Source organism: Chenopodium album, chromosome 17 (genome assembly GCF_948465745.1).
Source record: "Chenopodium album chromosome 17, dcCheAlbu1.1, whole genome shotgun sequence".
Lineage (NCBI taxonomy): Eukaryota > Viridiplantae > Streptophyta > Magnoliopsida > Caryophyllales > Amaranthaceae > Chenopodium > Chenopodium album.
The window spans coordinates 37,177,547-37,196,489 of record NC_137850.1 but is presented as its reverse complement, the minus strand read 5'-3'; the positions used below and the strand labels follow the sequence as shown (position 1 = coordinate 37,196,489).

The 18,943-nt window shown below is 34.3% G+C and overlaps 2 protein-coding genes across 2 annotated transcripts; one reads left to right on the top strand and one right to left on the bottom strand.

Annotated features, from left to right (window-relative positions):
• Nucleotides 1-189: 189 nt before the first annotated feature.
• Nucleotides 190-2,473, bottom strand: LOC145589629 (large ribosomal subunit protein eL28z-like). The gene is made up of 4 exons (XM_081646291.1): nucleotides 2,327-2,473; nucleotides 2,060-2,217; nucleotides 1,183-1,343; nucleotides 190-474 (listed from the first exon to the last, which is right to left on the bottom strand). The coding sequence occupies exons 2-4, from the start codon at nucleotides 2,205-2,207 to the stop codon at nucleotides 334-336; spliced, it is 450 nt and encodes a 149-aa protein (XP_081502417.1). The 5' UTR covers nucleotides 2,208-2,217; nucleotides 2,327-2,473; the 3' UTR covers nucleotides 190-333.
• A 1,804-nt stretch (nucleotides 2,474-4,277) lies between these two features.
• On the top strand, nucleotides 4,278-16,984 carry LOC145587885 (uncharacterized). Its single transcript, XM_081644548.1, has 11 exons — nucleotides 4,278-4,445; nucleotides 4,881-4,946; nucleotides 5,061-5,128; nucleotides 8,191-8,224; nucleotides 8,382-8,451; nucleotides 9,287-9,344; nucleotides 9,680-9,808; nucleotides 10,730-10,821; nucleotides 13,330-13,420; nucleotides 15,358-15,436; nucleotides 16,522-16,984. The coding sequence occupies exons 1-11, from the start codon at nucleotides 4,439-4,441 to the stop codon at nucleotides 16,566-16,568; spliced, it is 741 nt and encodes a 246-aa protein (XP_081500674.1). The 5' UTR covers nucleotides 4,278-4,438; the 3' UTR covers nucleotides 16,569-16,984.
• Nucleotides 16,985-18,943: the final 1,959 nt, after the last annotated feature.

Sequence of the window (18,943 nt, the reverse complement as noted above, 5' to 3'; positions counted from 1 at the left end):
TGCTACTGTATGTCAAAAGTAGCAAAATGGAAAGTAAATCAACCATCCAAATTATGGTAGTGGCAAAATGTTAAGGAAATAAACCATCCAAATTATGGTGGATGAAATAACAACTTCCAACTTTCAAATGATAATGATTGCTAGTTATGTATCCATTCCACAAACACATTAGTTGTACGACAAAAACAGTTGAAACCAAGTCGTCTATTTCTCATAAATTGAAAATAATACTGTCTCACACCACAAAAACTACAGAGAAACAAAATAGGAGATTGAGTCCAAGAGTCATCCAGAACTACTACTCAAAAGTATGACAAAATTTCAACACCTAATTCACTTCCTGCCGCGGAGCTTAGGTGGCTGCCTGTTCCTCTTCTTAACACCAGACTTGGCAACTTGAAGGCTTCTGTTCACAATGCTCAACCTTGCGAGGGCAGCTTGCTTCAAGTCAGGCCTGTAGTAATTGTCGGCAACCTGCCATACACAAGCAGAAAATGTTAAGATCAAGTGATAAAAAGAAAAAAGGCTTCAAAACATATTAATGCAGATTGACAGAAAAAGGATCTTAAATACTACAACAATCATCGTAGCAGAGCATTCAGCTGACTAATACAGCTAGTATTCAAATACACCTACAAAGGGAACATCCTAGTTAACTCATAGTTTTTCAACAATGTAACAGCAGCCCAATCTCCTCGGTATCCACAAATTGAACATTAACAAATGGCCTGTGAAGAACCAACCAACATAGGCCAACATTCAACATAATAGAGAAGAGGACAAACTACATCTTCCAGCAACTCATCCAATAATAAGAAGCTAAAGAAAGCCAGGTTTAGCTCATTATCAGATGAGGGATTAAAGTATGCAAGTAATGCATCAGACTATCAGTGAACACTTTCAGTCGAGGCCCTCGAGGGGCATGAGAATTCAACGTTCCCAAACAACAAAAACAGATACTGCTTCAATACTAAACACTGCACAAACCTCCCTATCCAATAGAATATATAAACATAGCATTTCAAGCAAACCAATGCTCTGGTAAATAAATAGCCTAGTCTTATCACTAAACTTCAATACTTGATAGAGAATTGTGATTAGTCTTAATACTCAATTAAAAGAGGAACATAAGAAGAAAATTCAATTTCACGCCTTTTATACAAAAAACAAACAATCAATTACCTGGTTCTCAACAGCCTTGACCATCCTGCTGAAGTCTTTCTTCATCACAGACTTGTGTTTTAGACTACCGGGCTTGTTCTGCTTCCTGGTCTTGGTTGTAGCGAGCACAACTGAGTCTTTGCCTCCTGGTTGAACAGACACAGTCTTGGTGTTTGCAAGTCCTAATATAACACACACATGATTAATTTACAATAAGCACAACCCAATCTTAAACTGCGGTAATACTACATAGCCAATCTTAGCATAAAACAAAAACATGGTAGAAAACACAAATGACAGTAACACACTACACACTACACACTACATTTTAAGAAGACAGTTGCTCCAAGAAATGCAGGAAAGTAATGATCAAGTAAATGAAACGAGTAATAAAACCCGCAATTGTATGTACAAACTATCAAGGCCATTTCTAGCACAAAAACCCTTCATTTTTGGAGAAATAGAATTTCACAACAGCTACTCATCACTTGATCAGAGCTACAAGTCAACAAATCCTACATAAATACACACCAACACCCTTAAAAACAGCAAGCTACGCATGAAAGCCACTCAAAATGACAATTTAATACAATTCAATCAACAATAATTACAAAAATATATATACAATAATATACACCCACCTAATTAAACCGTCAAAATTCCAAGATTTTCACTTTACTTGCCATCTCCAAACAATCAAACGAATCAACAAAACCCAAAAACTAAATAGAATAATAATGAATCAAATAACAACATATAAATAAGAAAACCAAACAATCATCAAAACCCACACATTGTTAAACAAACACCAGCAAATTACAATCAATAATACAAATCAAACTGAAAACAAACTTAAATACAATTTTGATCAACTAAAAATAGTAGAAATTATTATTACCGGAATACTTGTAGGAGTGTTTGTTGAAAAGGTTGTTGTTTTCCTTGCTAAACTGAACTTTAGCAGATCCATTTCCAAATTCCTTCACCAAAAAGCAGTTGTTCTTCTTAACGATCTCCCACACCAAAGATCCTGGTACTGTCGCCATTTTTCTTCTCCTGAAAATTTTAATAAAACCCAGAAAATTTAGCATAAATAATTACGTAAATGGTGAAGAAAACAGCGAATTGAAAGTAAAATTAATTGAAAGAGAGAAAAGAGGAAAACCTAAGCTCCAAAAATGGGGGTTTGGGTTGTTGAGGCTATAGGAGAGATCTCAGAAAGAAATGAAGGGGACGATAAATTAGGGTTTTATATCGTCGTTGGACTCAATAAAACCCTAGTTTTGTTGTTTGTAATTCGGGCTTTTTTGTTTGTTTTATGGGCTTCTTTGGTTGTGTTGAATTAAAAGCTGGGATTTGGGTTGGGCTAAGAGCTTGGTTAGTTATCGGTCGTGTTCACTTAAATTTTGGTCATGTTTTGTAATAAAACCATTTAATACGATGTAAAGTGTACAAGGTATATTCTACCTATTTCATACGATGTATAAAGTATATGTTTATTTTGAAATTTTAAAATGAGCAAAAATAGATATGAAATGAGGAAAAATATTGTTTCGGGGTTTTTTCAGTGTCCTTCGAGAGAATAACAACCGAGATTGAAATCAACTGTCTGTACCCATAAAACCACCGAGACTTCGATTGGTTGAGCTCAGCCTCCGACGATAAAATTAGAACCGGTCAAAGAATGTAAAAAGTGCGGAAAGGGTAAAAATGAGATCTTCTCGGATTCCGAGATCAGGTGATTTCTCTAATATAAGATAATCTGGTATGCTGTAATAAATGAACATGCCCCACAAACTGGGAAAATCTCCCTATTTATAGGATCATAGGGAATTGTGCCCCTGCCCAGGTTACGGAAAACCTAGAACTTATGGGCTGCGTCGTTTTGCGGCTTTCTAGGAAATTGGGCCATAAAGGCCGCCTTTTTTCCAAATAACTGGGAGGGACACGTATCAAAGGGAGATTGGTCCACTTGAAACCTCTCCTAGGGTGACATGTGTCGCACTCTAATAAGGCCACGTGGCATTGGTATTTTTACCCAAAACAAATATCATTCTGGGTGTATTTATTTTTCCACATCTGAGTATACATATAAAATTTTGGTTATGTTAACCTTAATTTCACTTAGGCGATATTCTTGATGTAAAACAATTTTCCTAGAAAAATGGAATTCAATGAAATACATTGAAAACTTTTTCCTTTTTTTAGTTTGATTGATACCATACTAGTTCATAATTAGAAAGTACATTGATATTTGATAAACGAGTAGAAATTTCATAAACTTGTTTCCAGAGGTGTTAAAAATTGACCCAATATAACTTGACCTAATCTAATTCGAAAGTAAGTTGATCTAGAAATCGACCTACATGGACACAATGATTTAGCATGACTCAAACTCAAATTGAACCTTGCTCAACTAAATTCGATCAAACTCGACGTAGTGACTCAAATTGACACTTTAAAATTATTCCTTGATCGGCCAATATACATTCAACTGGGTCATATAACTAGGGATGGCAATATTAAGTGGATATCCACGAACCCGCTCCACCCGCTATAAATAAATGGACGAAAACCCGATTTAAATGGATGAGAAGCGGGTGACGGATGAAGCGGGTGATGGATCGGATCGGATGTGGATGATACTTTTTTCACCCGCTAACCATCCACCCACCCGTTTAACATATATTATATTTTTTAATCTAAGAATTTTAATAATAAAATATAAAATGTGCAAGAAAATTACTTATTTTTTTGTTGCAAATTAATTTTTCAAACAATATATTGTTATTGTTTCATTTTGTATTAATAAAATAAAAAAATTATTGTACAAATAACCGAAAATTAGAGTTTATGTGAGTTTTTTTCCACTTTAATACTCATCCATTAGTCATCCGCTCCACCCGTTTCATCCGCGGATGATGGACGGACGGATTTGGATGATGGGTGAAGCGGATGACGGATGGATGTAGATGAAGTGATTAGAGTAATGGATGGATGCGGGTGAAGCTCCACCCGATCCGAATCCGATCCATTGCCATCCCTACATATAACCAAGATACATAGTAAGATGTAAAAGTTAAAATGATGCAATTAGAAGCGAACCAAACAAGTATACGAATCCTAAAACAAGTTTTTCCCCAAAAAATATCATCATAATCTCTCATGTCTGCGCACTTCCCTCTCTCATAAGTTCTTTCTTTAGGTTTCACTTCAAAATCTGGGTTTGCAACTCCGGTAGAAAAGAGCGTGTGCGAGAACAATTCAGTGAGCAGGCATGACTGGTAATATTTTTTGGATTTTCCTCTTTATAATGAATACCCTAATTTTGATTTCATGATAAAAGTATATGATTGAAGATTCGTATATTTTCTAGCAACTTTGATTATGAATTAAAGGGCATAATTAGTTGATTCTACATATATTTGATGCAATAATATAGACAATTATTGCTTAAGCTGCTGCAAAAATTAATTTTAATTGGCAAGATTATAACAATTACTTGCATAAAAATGTTGGTAGTTATACTTCATTAAAGTTCAATCTCAAATGGTGTATTCTGAGATAGTAGTGGAATTTGCAATTATCGCCCCCGAAATCGAAAGATTAGATTTTGAGAGATTATATGCTGTGTTTGGAAATTTAGAATCATATTGGTCTCAGTCTGTTGGCCTCACCCTTTAGAAAAAATAATTAAATTCTATCACTTTGGGATGTAGACTATTTGCAGGAGCAGGAGATGGAAATTGAAGCACTAGAAGCCATCCTTATGGATGAATTTAAAGGTCTGTGCTTTTCATGCCACTTTCTATCCTTTGTTCGGCTTTGATTGCGCTGGGGCTATTGTATTCTGTGTTTTAATCTATCATAGTTTTGATTGTTTATTATGTTTGTTGCAGAAATTCATTCTGGGGAAAGTGGACTAAACACTTCCAATAAATGTTATTGTATCACGATAACTCCACAGGTATGTGAATATGTTGTTAATTTAATTTAATATATAGTTTTATCATGTGAGCTGAAGCTGGCTCTTGGCTTTGATTTGTATGGTGTACTGTCTATAGTAGAATTGTTCTTCTGTACAAAATTTCCCCTTTGATGGGTTTCTTGAAATGTGCTAAGTGAAGACAAACAAATAATGTGCTTATGTAATTATGTTCAATCTATTGTTTACTTATTTTTGTAATGTTTAAATTCTATGCTAGATGAACTTACTTTTTTTTTTTTTAGTTAATTTTGCTCTAGGGTGGCACAAGTAATTCGAGAATTTTTTTGGCCTTTGGGAAGTTTGTGTGCCTCTTAATGGTGGATGCTTCTTAGTGATGGATGTCTTTGTAGCACTGTTACTCCGACACCTTCCTTGGCCATGGGTGTCGCGTGTCTTGACTATGGCTAACATGCCCTCTTCTTAATGGGGAGTGTCTTGACTAATATTTAGGTTATGCATCTCTGAGCCTTGGCCCTTGATAAGGGGAATTTCAAATGCTACAACCATTTTAAGTGCCCAACTTTTTTGATGAAATAACAGTACATGAGGTATGCAATGAACTTGGGATGTCGACAATAAATGAGCGGGTATGGACACAAGATATTTGTCAGACTTAGCCAAATGTACACGGATCTTCCTTGATATTTGTTTTGGCAGTCTAAGAACCACTGTAAACATTTCGTCTTGATATTAAAAATCATCAGTGTCTTCTTGAATAAAACATATCCTGGATCTAACCATCAATTTGCAAGGAAATAGTATGGAATTTTGTGGCTGTACTTGTTGAAGAAAGGTGATCCATTTTTGGTATCGTTGGTGAGTGTTTGGTCATAGTGAATACAGTTGAACTTTGTTCCTATGATATTTTTTCCTAGAGTCCAATAGTTGCTTTTCATAGTTAATACCCTGGCTTTTCAATTATCTTGTCCCTTATAATTTAGTAATCGTTCCACCCCTAAGAATGAAACCCTTAGTAACTTCAATGCCAAACATTAATGTGTTGCACTAGTAAGAATCAGTGGCATTACATCATTGAATGATCATCTTGACTACGCATGCTAGAAAGAGCATCTTGTTCTTTGGGTTAAGGATATCTTTCGTCCAAAGAGAATTTTTCTGTAGTATGTCTCTAAAGCCATTTGCTTTTGTATGGTTTTTTAGGTTAGGCAAAGAGTTTAAGATATCATAGCTTTTCAAGGTGATAAGTCTCATCCATTGCATCCAATGATTACCTCATCACTGTAATTACTACCCCCCCACCCCCACTGCGCGCGCGCACGATAGAATGCTCTCCAAGAATATCAGTCTACTTCCTTGGAAGAGTAGCTGAAATTTCCTCCCTATGCTGACTTCTCAATGATAGGGTGGGGTCAGCTGTTATTTTGGCAGTTTGGATTCTACTGGTAAGAGATGCCATAAGTGGAGTCCACATTATTGCTATTTTACAGCTTTGGAGTTTATCATGGAAGTGTAAACGAGTATGCTAATTATTTCCTTGTGTTGATATGTTTGGTGTATGGATCTTCCACCTCCAATTGCACCTATAAATAGTTACTACTACTATTATGGCATCTACTGGTGAATTGGTGACTTTGTGTTTAGTAATTTATTGTCATGGGTGCCTGCAGAAGTGTAAATTCATAGATATGTTGAGATGGACGCCTTGTGGACAAACAATCCCATCTTCCACATTCGAGTTTATGCATCAATCTGCTGGGAACTGACATCATTACAGCTCTAACAATGGCAGAAATTAGGGAAGAAAAATGCTTATAATATTGATAATATGTGAATTACAGCTAATTGAACGATAATTCCACTTTCGAGAGGTGGATGCTCTCCTAATATGAGCTTTCAAGAGGCTTACTCTCTCCCAATAACAAACCCCACAATCTTCAACATATCCTTATTCCTCCTAATGATGCCCATTTATAGAAAAACTCTCCTAACAAACCTCTAGCTTATTCCCCAAGATACTACTAATAGACTATGACTAACACGCCCTCTTCTTAATATTGATTCCTTGCACAATCTTAGAATAGAGCTATTAAGTGAAAAGGATGAATTTAAGCTTAAGCAATTAATTATTTAGTTCACCTTATTTTTCTCCCAGCCACTCAAGCACATGTGTTACCTAGGATATAAATGATGGCTTAATTTACGCCCAATCCCCCTATGTATTACCACTGATTATCTAGGTTCAACCTCATTGTCAATTAATCACTGGGGTTACACTTGTTTCAGTATTTAACCAGACACCTTTTTGAGTTTTGCATGATCTAAATCAATTACTCATGCTGTTCAATATTGAATGTTTAGGTTTTTGCTTTTTCCATTGTAATTGGAGGAGTACAATACTTTGATTATTGATGTTAGTTAGCTATGCTTATATGTTATTTATTTATTTATTTGTAATTGTATATAGCTTAGAAATTTGGCTTTTGTTGCACTAGCATACAATTCAATTACATGGTCTTAGATTCGAAGAAAACAGTTAATTATATGGTGAATCTTGTTATCATTATAGTTTATACGAATAGTATGTATGGCCATTATAGGCAATTAATGGTAAGGAATCACAGTCCTCTACAACAAGAAGTTTCAATAACGACTGTCTTGGCTGGTATCCTAAAAAAAAAAGCTACTTCATGTTTCTGTTTGCAAGATATAAGTGTACAAAAAGTATTAAGTCATATCTTTCTTAAGGGCTTGTTCACATTTATTGAACTGAGCTGAAGAGGCCCTAAGTCAGTGATGGCATGTCAAAGTCAAGGATGTTCAACATGGACGAATTTCCTTTCCTAACTCCCACTCTCTTGTCCCTATTTTTTGTTACTTCTGTTACTAGGGTAATGTTATTACTTAGACCTAATATTGCTCATCCCAAAAATTCATCACCACTAGGACAATGTCCGTCTGTCCCTCCCTGAGTATCTAAGCGTTTTTACTAATTTGGGTGGCCATGTGCATTTTACCTTACTGGACAATTTCCAAGTTTAGAATTGTTATAGATACTGCAACTAATTATTGTTATGCTGCAGGATGATGAAGGAGATGAACCGGTGTCAATGCCAGGTCTACTATCTTATCTTTTCTATTTCTGAGCATATTGAGACTTTTTTACTTCAATTAGATCCATTCATTGATCATGGACAATTCTGTCTACTGTCTTTTGTTGATTCATTTCCTTTATTATGTTGATGATTTAGCTGTGGTGAAACTTCTTTTGCAGTTCAACTAGCATTGATTTTCTCACACACAGAAAAATATCCAGATGAACCTCCACTGCTTAATGTCAGAAGGTCAGCTCTGTAACTTCATTGTGTGGTCTACACAAGTAATTAAATATATCTTGTAAAATTTTGTGAAGCTAATTAGTCGTCACTGTATTGGTTAGACCAAAGGCTTGCTTCTGAAATCTCTGGATACTCACTAGATTTGTTAATTCGATTAATTCATAAGAAATGCTTCTCATTCTAGTTGCCTCTGGTTCCTATATATTATGTAAATGATAGCTCTAATACTGAAGTCTGAATCAATAATTGAAAACTGATTTATATCATTGAGGAAGGATGGTCAAGGATATGTACTTCGAATTATTTATTATAATTTTCATCTCTGCCTGTTCTTCCTCCTACTATAACTAAAAAGATAGGTGAAAGCCTGAGAGTAGTTGCAATTGTTTGTGGTGGTCCACAGAATCACACTGCTGAGAAATAAGCACAAGTTCACAGTTTTTAATGCTATCAAACTAGCCATATTTTCTTTCTAAACCCTTCTGGATCTGTCAACTTTATCTTATTGTTCCATAGCTTATAGTTTTCATGATAGGGTATCTAGTATTCTTGTTGTATAAGTGTATAATCTGTATATAGCATTCCCTTAGATCTTATGTTCGTGAAAGTTCTTCCTAAAATATTTGTCAGATTTTTTTTTTTTAAAAAAAAGTGTAACATGCTGTACCGTAGAGAAGTAGTGCTCCAAACAGCCTTCTTAAGTAGGAAATTAGTATATATTTTCACAGCCCTGCATTGGGCCATATGGTCAGTGTGTGCTGTGAAAGTGTGCTTGTTTTTAGAATAGAATGTTATGCACTTTAATGTCCAGTATAGTCTAATTAGTGTGTGCAATTTGCAGTATACGGGGTATACCTACTGAAGATCTCAGAACTTTGAAAGAAAATCTCGAAAAAGAGGTAAGTTACTGTGCAGTTAATTACTAACCCATATTACCCTCGTTACGGAAAATTCTTAACACTTTATCTTTTCAAGCTTGCTAATGTAAAACTTTGACTATTAATATCTTTCTAATATGTTATTAAAAGTTGATATTCCGAATATACATATTGATCCACATGAATATATTTTTCCTTGCGTAAATTACAAGCAATTGCCAAATTGGAGCTTTTGAATAAAAGTAATGCCAAAAGTTTAAGTGCTAAAACTTTCAAAAAAATTTATGCTAATGTTGTTATGAAGTATATGTGTTAATTTCCATGGGTACGTTTCTTTACCTTTTGTTTTACAACAGGCATCCGAGAACCTTGGGATGGCTATGGTGTATACACTAGTTTCATCTGCCCAAGAATGGCTGAGTGGAAGATTTGGTCAAGATAGTTTGGATGATGGCGCTGCTGATGATGAACAAGAAAAAGATGAAGTATGGTGTTTTTTTTCCTTGATTTTTTACCTATTGCTGCCTTTGGATGTCCATTTTTACTCTCCAATCCTTATCTTTAGAGTTTTAATGCTGAGATTGTAATGGAAATTTAGAGATTGCTGGGAACGGAAAATACTTCTTTCAGGGAAGCTCTATCTTCTTTTCTTATTTGACAAGGGATTGCTATGAACTGACATAGCTGGGCAAGTGGGGAGAGTTAATTGGAAGAAAGTGAAGATTAAGGGAAGAAGAAGAAGATATCGTGATTGAATCTGGGAAAACAAGCAGTAATTATAGATAGGTACAACTGTACAAGATTTCGAGAGGCTTGTTCTCTCCCAAATACAAAGTAAAACTAAAGGATGCTCTCTGGAACATATAACATGCCTTTTCTCTCTCTGATCTTAATCCTAAACTGTAAATTCTGTAGGAGAAATAAGTATTGACCCAAAAATTTCTTTTTACCAGAGCCTCAGATTTATCACGTAAACTGCAGTGTGCTGATATATTTCTAGAATCTGAAACACTCTATAACTGTGACATTTGTCTTATAAGAAGTGCTTGGAGTGGTAGAACATCCATTTTTTCCCCCATACACCCCCCCAAAAAAAATAAATGTGTGTTTCTCCCCCCCCCCCCCCCCGCGATTTCACTGGCCTTTTCTCACAGTGGATATGGAATCCTGTCATTAGAGCATTATATGTTGTGTTTTAAGCTCAAACTTTATGTTTGAAAACTAGCAAGATTTCTGTTGTTATATGCATTAGAATCTTATAAGCAATAGAATCTCCTATATTGAAAAATTTAAGCCTAAGAGAAATACAGCAAGATTATCAATTATTGTTATGATTCAATTTTATTTACTTTATCTGCTGTTACTGCTTGCACCTGTTAATAGACATCTTTATATTTTGTCATTAGGTTATAGTACCACATGGAGAACCTGTCACTGTTGAAACTTTCTTGGCATGGAGAGAAAGATTTGAAGCAGAAATTGCACTAGAGCGAGCCAAGTGAGTTCTTATCAATTTGCATGTTTTGCATTTCTCTAATTAATTTGCCTCTCATCACTGATATACTAACAACCTTTAATTGTGACTTTGTGAGACTGAATTTATCTTTGTAACCTTTTCCTTAAAGCAATGGACCTTTGTATCTATTATGCAGTTCAGATCGAAGGGTTTGGTTTGACTTTTGAAAATCTTAGAGATGGAGGTTTTGTTAAGGTTCAAGAGAATGGGCAATGGTTAAGTTAGTGGTTGGTAGTGTTGATGGGAAGCGGATGTGTGAGACTCTTTTAATCTTGTATAACTGGGTCGCATCAATTTTTTGTGGAGGTTTGGAGGATTTCTTTTTGGTTGTGTCAAGATTGAATCAGATTTCAATGACAGGTTTTGGAGATTTGATATTAGGCAAGGGGTAAGTCAGCATGGTTGTTGTTGGAGGTGTATGTTTGATAGTTATCTGGAGTTTAAGATAATGCTTAGTGAGGAAGTTGGTGAAGTGACAAGGCTTTGATGGGTTCATGGGTAAGGCGGTAGGTAGTGCATGAGTTTTTCCAGGAGTTATGTAATTTGAGGTTGAGCCTTTGGGTAGCATGGCTCAGAGATTGGTGTGCTATACAGAGGCATCAGTGAAAGAAGAAAATTGTAAGGATTGTTGAGTTATGAACATTGTGGTTACTGGTTAATACGGAAGTAGAGGTGCGTAATTGTAATCTTCATATGGAGGCTTCCTCTATCAAGGGCTCAAGTGCTAATGTGATGCTAGAGAGAGAAGTGAGAGGATAGAATTATGTTTGTATTTAGTTTTCTTTAGTGGGTCTAAAAGTTTTATTTTGAAGATATATCAAGGGTTCAAGTGCTAATTTGGTGCTAGTGAGAAAGTGAGAGGATACAACTATGGCAGTATTTAGTTCTCTAGCAGATCTGGAAATTCTTTTTTTTTTTTTTTTTTTTTTTTTTTTTGAAAGAAGATCTGGAAATTCTTTAATGAAGAGAAATGTGATAGTTCCTTTGCTGAGATACAGACATGGACTTAATTTAAGCATGTGTTTTTTTGACATTTATGGCAATGATTTGTAGGGAGTAAGGGATTGATTCTAGCTAGATTAGTGTTGATGTCTTGCTATTGGATGATCCAAGAGAATCTCATGTCTCTGAATTTTTTTTTTGAAAAAAGGAAGTTCAAATCTTTAATGAGGTGGAGGTTGCCTTTTCAGTGAACGTCTGTAGTGTAAATTGGAAAGTTATTGTATCTGAAGGAATTGTTGCTGCTGTGATTTATAGTGATGAGGTAGGAAGTAGTTTTTCATCCAGTGGGTAATCTTCTTCTCCTTTTTTTTTTTTTTTTTTTTTTTGAGGAGTCTTATTATTGATCTGCACTGTAAAGATTTCTATAACCATATGGAAAATCTCCTGGAGAAAATGTGTATGTGCCTTTTGCAATCGATGATTATAGATTCAAGATCCATGTCTCGGGTTTGATTAAGTTAGAATTCTGGGAGAAAGTCAGAAAAATCTGAAAATTGGGCATTTTTCACTAGGGTGAGGTCCTTAGAGATGCTTCATTGATTAGGTCTTCATGTTCTGTATCCTCTCTTCTTTGTATGTTTTGAGGATTACTTGTTACTTTTTATTTTCTTGTAATATTTACTTCTCATTTTAAACAAAAAAAATAAAATCCTCCCAGTATTGACTTGGTTGGAAGGAGTTAGGAAGGATATGAATCATATGGATTTGATTGAGAATGAGGTATTTGATCGTAAGGGATGAGGGAGAAAGATTTTTGTGGATGACTATATGGAATAATCACTTTTGGTTCATGTAACCGACCCCACTTATGGGATTAAGGCTTTAATTGATGATATCAAAACCTATGGTATAAAGCAGCATATTTACTTTTTATTAGAATCTTGTTGAATCTTGAGTTTAGCTAATTAAAAGACGGTACCTATGAGTACAACTTTTCCTTGATAAACTGATCTGTTCTTTTTTTTTTTTTTTTTTTTTTTTGAAACCTTAAACTGATCTGTTCTGATTGCATCCTTTTTAGTTTTTTTAAAAGGCTCACTATTTTAGCTGGTGAGGTTCAGCTAACAGAACTAAGTTCATGGGACTTTTTAATGTCAGTTGTTTTGTATGATCGAAGATAAGTCTGCATTTGGAACATAGCTTAACAATCCCTGCCTTAATAGATTAGGTCATGATTGATATTTTTGTTTGAGAGTATTGATGTGTGTTTGGCTTCCCAGTATGCTTAATCGCTTGGTGCCCCTTTTAAAGTTAGCTTGTTAGGATTTTATTGATCTTTCCCCAACCTCATTTTTTAACCCCCACCCGGCCACCCCCTACCAAAATTTTCTGGTTAATATGTTTCTTCATCACAGAAGGCTTGATGTGACATTTTTCATCATAATTTAATTGGATGATATAACACTGAATCTGAAACTCTGAAAGTCTGATGTCAACTCCCCTTTCAGCTTTTGTTCCTGATACTAATTGATTTTCTTTTGCTTTAAGATTAATGCCAGATTCTGCACTTACAACAACTAAGGAAAAGAAGCTCACTGGAAGGCAGTGGTTTGAAAGTGGACGAGCAGTTGCTGCAGCGGTATTCATTTCCTGCTCGGCCATTTGTTTATTTATTATTTATTTATTATTTTTCCCTTCCTCAGGCTATTATTCCTCTCATTATATATGTACATTACTTAGATCTTGTGATGGACAAGAAGAGACATGCGGTACTCCCCTCGGTTACTGTAGCAATTAAAACCAAGGAAATGAGGGAGTTAATAGAAATTATTCCCTCTGTTCTTAAAAGTTTTTCCCATTTGGGATTTGGGCACTATTCATAATCAAAGAAAATCCTCTAAATAATTTCCAACATATATGAAAAAACAGGTAAACAAACATGTGGGATCTTGTTTGATCCGTCTCACTGAATACTTAAAAAATGAAGTTTTGTTAATTTTCTTACATTTATCTAAATAATAGTAGGGATAAAAAATGAGCATTGGCAAACGTGCCAAAAGGAAAAGGAATGAACTTTTAAGAACAAAGGGATTAAGTCCTTTTTTGACTTTTGGGTAGGATTTAAAAGTTGTTTAGAGATGTGGGAACTATCAAATAGATTAAGTGGACTGAAGGTAAAGGTGGGTATAAAATGAGATTTTTGATTACCATAAAAGAAAAGAATGTGCTGTAGGAAAGAACTTGAAGAAAGAAAGTTTGGCACAAATTGGGAAGAACTTAAAGAGACGGAGAGAGTTTTTGATATGGACTTTTTGATTTAATGCCTCTGTGTTGTCCCTAGTTACAAAGCTATGAATTAATTTAGGTAAATTTGCAATTTGCAAATTAAGAGCCTTTGAAACCAAGTCTCTTTAATTTTTTGAAGGCAATAATATTTCATGGGAAAGAACTAAGCCTTAGAGGTAAACATATATGGGATGGAGTGGGATATAGAGTGGTTTCTAATATGAAATTAGCTGTACTATTGCTTATACTTCATTTGAAAATTGATTGTCGTGTACTCTTGTTTGAAATTTCTATGGATTCATATGAAAGTGAAATCTAATTCTCTGTATTAAGTCAATAAATTTATAAGAAAAAATATACCCATCTGAGATCTTGTTTGATTTGTTTGGATGGGTAGTATAAAATATCTACTTCTTGTAATTTGTTTTTTGAAGATAGCTTTATTTTAATGTTGCATTGGAAACTGTGCAAAATGTGTAATAGGATTATCATTGAGAAGGAATCCACAATCTTTTAGATAAGTATTTGAGCTTTTGATCCTGACCTCTTTAGATTTATTTCCTTATGAGATGATGTTTTGAAACAAGATAACAAGTTTTGGGAATTTCATTTTAAAAAATTATTTAAAGGCTCTGTATTGGGATGAAGATAAGGCGGTAAGCTAGGTTGGTCTCAGGGATTTCTTTTTCCTTAAATGTTTTTTCTAAAGGAAGGTTGTGAGGACAGACTTTGTATATATTGTAGTTCATCAGCTATTGTTTAGTTGAAATATGCTGACTTTTGATAAACTTGGTTAATGTTTGGTGATGCTAATTTTTTAAGACTATGATGAAAGACTTGCATTTTTAAATCTGGTATAGAGGAGAAAAAAAAAAAAAAAAAAAAAAAAAAACAACTAACTTCCCTACCCTGATTAAAACTAGGTCAAGATAGGCTGAACTTTTTAAGACTATGATGACGACTTGCATATTTAGATCATAGGTATAGATTATTAAAAAAAAAAAAAAGAAAAAGAAAAAAGAAAAAAACAAACTAGGTTAAGATAGGCTGAACTTTAACCTATTGTAATCTAACCCCCCAAAACATTGTTTTCACCTACCTTCACTTCAACCAAAATTTATTGCCGATGAAAAACTTTGATCTGCCCACCTTTTTTTTTTTGAGAGAACTTTGATCTGCCCACCTTGGTGCGCAACAGAAAAACTGTATTGTCCCCTTTATTTGTGTTTTTCTTTCTTTCTTTTTTTTATTTTTTATTTTTTTTATTGTAAGCACCTTATTGTTCTGCAGAGAGGTGCATTGACAAGTAAGGAGGATTCTGAAGAAGAATATGAAGAAGACATTGACTTCGATGATGATGACTTCGAAGGTAAGACTAATTTCATGTACTCAGTGTGTGTGTGTGTGAAATGGTTATTTTTCTTATTTCCTTCATGGCTACAGATTTATTGTGTATCCGTAGCTGTACATGTCATTTATGAGAACAAAGGCAAAATGACTCAAATAAGCATGTGAACTACTTAATCTACTAATTTCACAATAAACCACTCAATTTGTGGTCCCAACCTGTTGTATTATTAACTTACATGCCCAAGGAAGCATGTGAACTATTCCAAAATGGAGGGAGTAGTCGATAATCTCGATATAGAGTGGAAGTCCGGTATGAGGAAGGAAGATTATGCAAATAACTGCACCTACTCCATTACAAGTGTCGAGGACTGTCGACATGAGTATGTGAGAAGTTTAAACATTACAACTCATACCCCCTTCCCTAATGGGCAGGTTTGATGGGCGTCTGCTCATCATCACCATTTCCATCTCTTTATTTACGAAGGATATTCCTCCAAATCAGAGTGTTATCTTCTAGAAAGCCGAAAGAAAAATCAGTTAAAATACTATGTTGTAGACATCTTAATTTTGTGCAAGTATGGTGGTGGACCCCTTGATGTGTTATATCACAGATTCACAGGCTTCCTAGGAAGCTAAGTAGACCTTTGACCTTATGAGTAAAAAAATTATAAGTGGTGCATAAGCTTTGTCTAGATTCATTTAAGCTTTTCCTTTAGCTTTTAGATGCATAGTTTAATAGGTTAGTTATCCATATAATATTTAAATCAGCTAAATCCTTCGCATTTTAAACAGGAAGTTCTATGTTTGAAATTTAGTATATCCTTTTATTTAAATGCAAAGGGGGTCATTAGAGTTAGAAGGTCTTGAGCAGGCTTCAATTGGTGGGATAGCATTTATTGCCACTCAGTTTTAATAGTAGAATTAGTAGTACAAATATCCCTGAATAGTACTTCATATAAGTAGTAGAGAATGTACTCAGACGGTTTTTTGTATGGTATTATGGGAAAAGCCTTTTATTCCTTTCAAAATGGCACAAGTAATATTTGTGTTTCCTTTTTCTGAATTTAATATAATATTGAAGGAAATATCTTTCTGCATTACCAGATGATGAAGAAGAAGACATGCTTGAGCATTATTTGGCTGAGAAATGAGATTTACAATTATCCTCGAATATGTCTGCTCAATGGTTTTTGGTAATAGAGCAATATTTATGCACCTTTGGTCAACATACTAGGCTAGTCAGAAACTATTTGATGTCATGTCTGCTAAATATAGGAGGCTACCGCTGTGGTTTGCCATTTTTGTCATCTGGAACGGTAAGGTTATAATCAGTTTCCATTTCATTTATACAAGTAAACTTTTCGCTACTCAATTACGTGAACCAGTAGTTACGCTGTTGGCATATTTATCATATAGGAGACACCTTATTTTTCTTGTAATGCACTTTATTGTATCCATAGTATTTGGCATTGAGTCGTCCTGCATTTGAAAAATGTATCTCTGCCCAAAATACAGCAGCTGAAAGTTCAGGTAATAGATTTCCAGAATGGATGAAAAATTAATACTACTTAGATTTTATTGTGTTGTATAGTGTTGATTACTATTCCTACAATGAAGTGATGAATTACTGTAAAATAATTACACCATGTTTTGGTAAGTTAATCATTGAGGTCTTGTTGCCCATGATGCAATTATGTGATTACAAGGTAAAATAGAAATTTTGTATATGAAATTTTAAAATAAATTCTTGAATTATTTTTGGGAGAAACTAATTTCAAAGAGAAAATTTATTACGAGAGCTCAGTATGATACACGTATTTTGCAATACAATGATGTCTTTTTTTTTTTTTTAATCTATATATATATATATATATATATATATATATATATATATATATATATATATATATATATATATATATAATCTACAAAAATGTTTTTTCTGCTAATTTTCTTTTGACCGGGTGCACCAAGCATAGAGCCAAGTCAGCCAACCAATAAACATAGTCACATACATAACCCGGCTAAGCACACTAGCATTTTCCAAATAACACATGTAAGTATTCTACATAAAAGTTCTATGTAAAAAAGGGAAAAAAAAAAAACCTATTGATTAATACCTTATAGCGACTAGTACACTAGATCAACAATAGGGACACCTGTGTTTCCCTGGAAGCCATTTGAAGATGCAGTCGCGATGAAATACATGCTTGCAAGGAACCAAGATTTTATTATTTTCCAGCTCACTAGTAGACATCTTCTCAAGGCAAATGGAGCATATAATATCATCACCTATACATTTTGTGTGTATAAACTCTACTGTTTGTTTTTGCTTCATAAAAACAGAAGATAATACATCTTTGGAAATCCCCGAACTTGTTACATTAGCATGAAGCATAAGTTCGGAGTAAAGAAACGCAAGTATCTCAACATCATCGCGTTCAAGAAATTCATGATATTTAGCAGGGGTATAAGGGATTTTATTTAAATCTACATTTGTAGAAGGTGACAATAATAAATTCTTTTGATGGTTTTATCTAATCTTTCATCAAAATCATGTTTAGTAATATACGAAAACCTACCAGTATTAGGAAGGAGCTCATACAAAGACCAACAAAAAGGGCCTTGTTCATGATGGTGTCGAAAGACCTCAAACAAAGTACGAGGAGGGCCTTGTTCATGATGGCCTAAATCAACTAAGATATCGAGCACAAACACAACTCCTGGAAAACGAAACCACTCGTTTTTATTCTTGTGACAACGGAGGCAACACTTTGAATAGTCTGAAATATTTAGCGCGATGAGATGCTTTGATTTAGGACCAACAAAGATCCAATTTCATAAATCACTTGTGTTGCCAATTCATAAAAAGCACCTGTATTAAGTGCGTATTCCTTGAAATAAATAACGTGTTTCTTAAGAGAATAATTCTGTTGTTCATGTGATTTGAGATTTACAAGAAACAAACTTTTTTTTGTTGAGTAAATGTTGAGGGAATTCGTCTGGAAAGAAGACTCGAAATATTTTTACAGCACCTTGCAATATTTAATTTTACTGACTAAGAAAAAACGATTAATTTTTCTTAAGATCAAATCAGGGTTGTGTATATGAATTCTTTGTATTATTTACAACTTTGATTGTATTTATACTAAGCTAACCTTGGGCGAAAAGCTAAAAATCCCTACCTCTAATAGGATAATAAATTCTACTCTGTACAATTTATTTTAGGTAAGTATAGGACATTAAGCGAGTGGGTTGGTGGTGTATGCCAATAAGATCAAACCCATAATTTATTTTAGGTAAATACATTTCGAAAATTCTAGGCATTTCTCCCCTAGAATTTTGAAAATATTAGGTGTTTGGCCTCCATCCAAAAAAATAAAATAAAATAAAAGACATGAGCTTTAACTTTGGCAATGAGTCCAATGACCTTGTCTTATGTCGGTGGTGGTCGGTGGTGGTTTATTGAGAGGACAGAATATTAGATTTAGAGGGATTAAAAAAGTAAAATAAAAAATAATAATAA

What these genes read in the sequence shown, in the direction of transcription:
- LOC145587885 (XM_081644548.1), top strand. An exon ending in ATGAACAAGAAAAAGATGAA is followed by an intron (nt 9,809 to 10,729) that starts GTATGGTGTTTT and finishes TTTTGTCATTAG; the next exon opens with GTTATAGTACCACATGGAGA. An exon ending in GACGAGCAGTTGCTGCAGCG is followed by an intron (nt 13,421 to 15,357) that starts GTATTCATTTCC and finishes ATTGTTCTGCAG; the next exon opens with AGAGGTGCATTGACAAGTAA.
- LOC145589629 (XM_081646291.1), bottom strand. Translation starts at nt 2,207, where the DNA reads ATGGCGACAGTACCAGGATCTTTGGTGTGGGAGATCGTTAAGAAGAAC. An exon ending in ACACTCCTACAAGTATTCCG is followed by an intron (nt 1,344 to 2,059) that starts GTAATAATAATT and finishes GTGTTATATTAG; the next exon opens with GACTTGCAAACACCAAGACT. An exon ending in TCAAGGCTGTTGAGAACCAG is followed by an intron (nt 475 to 1,182) that starts GTAATTGATTGT and finishes TGTGTATGGCAG; the next exon opens with GTTGCCGACAATTACTACAG.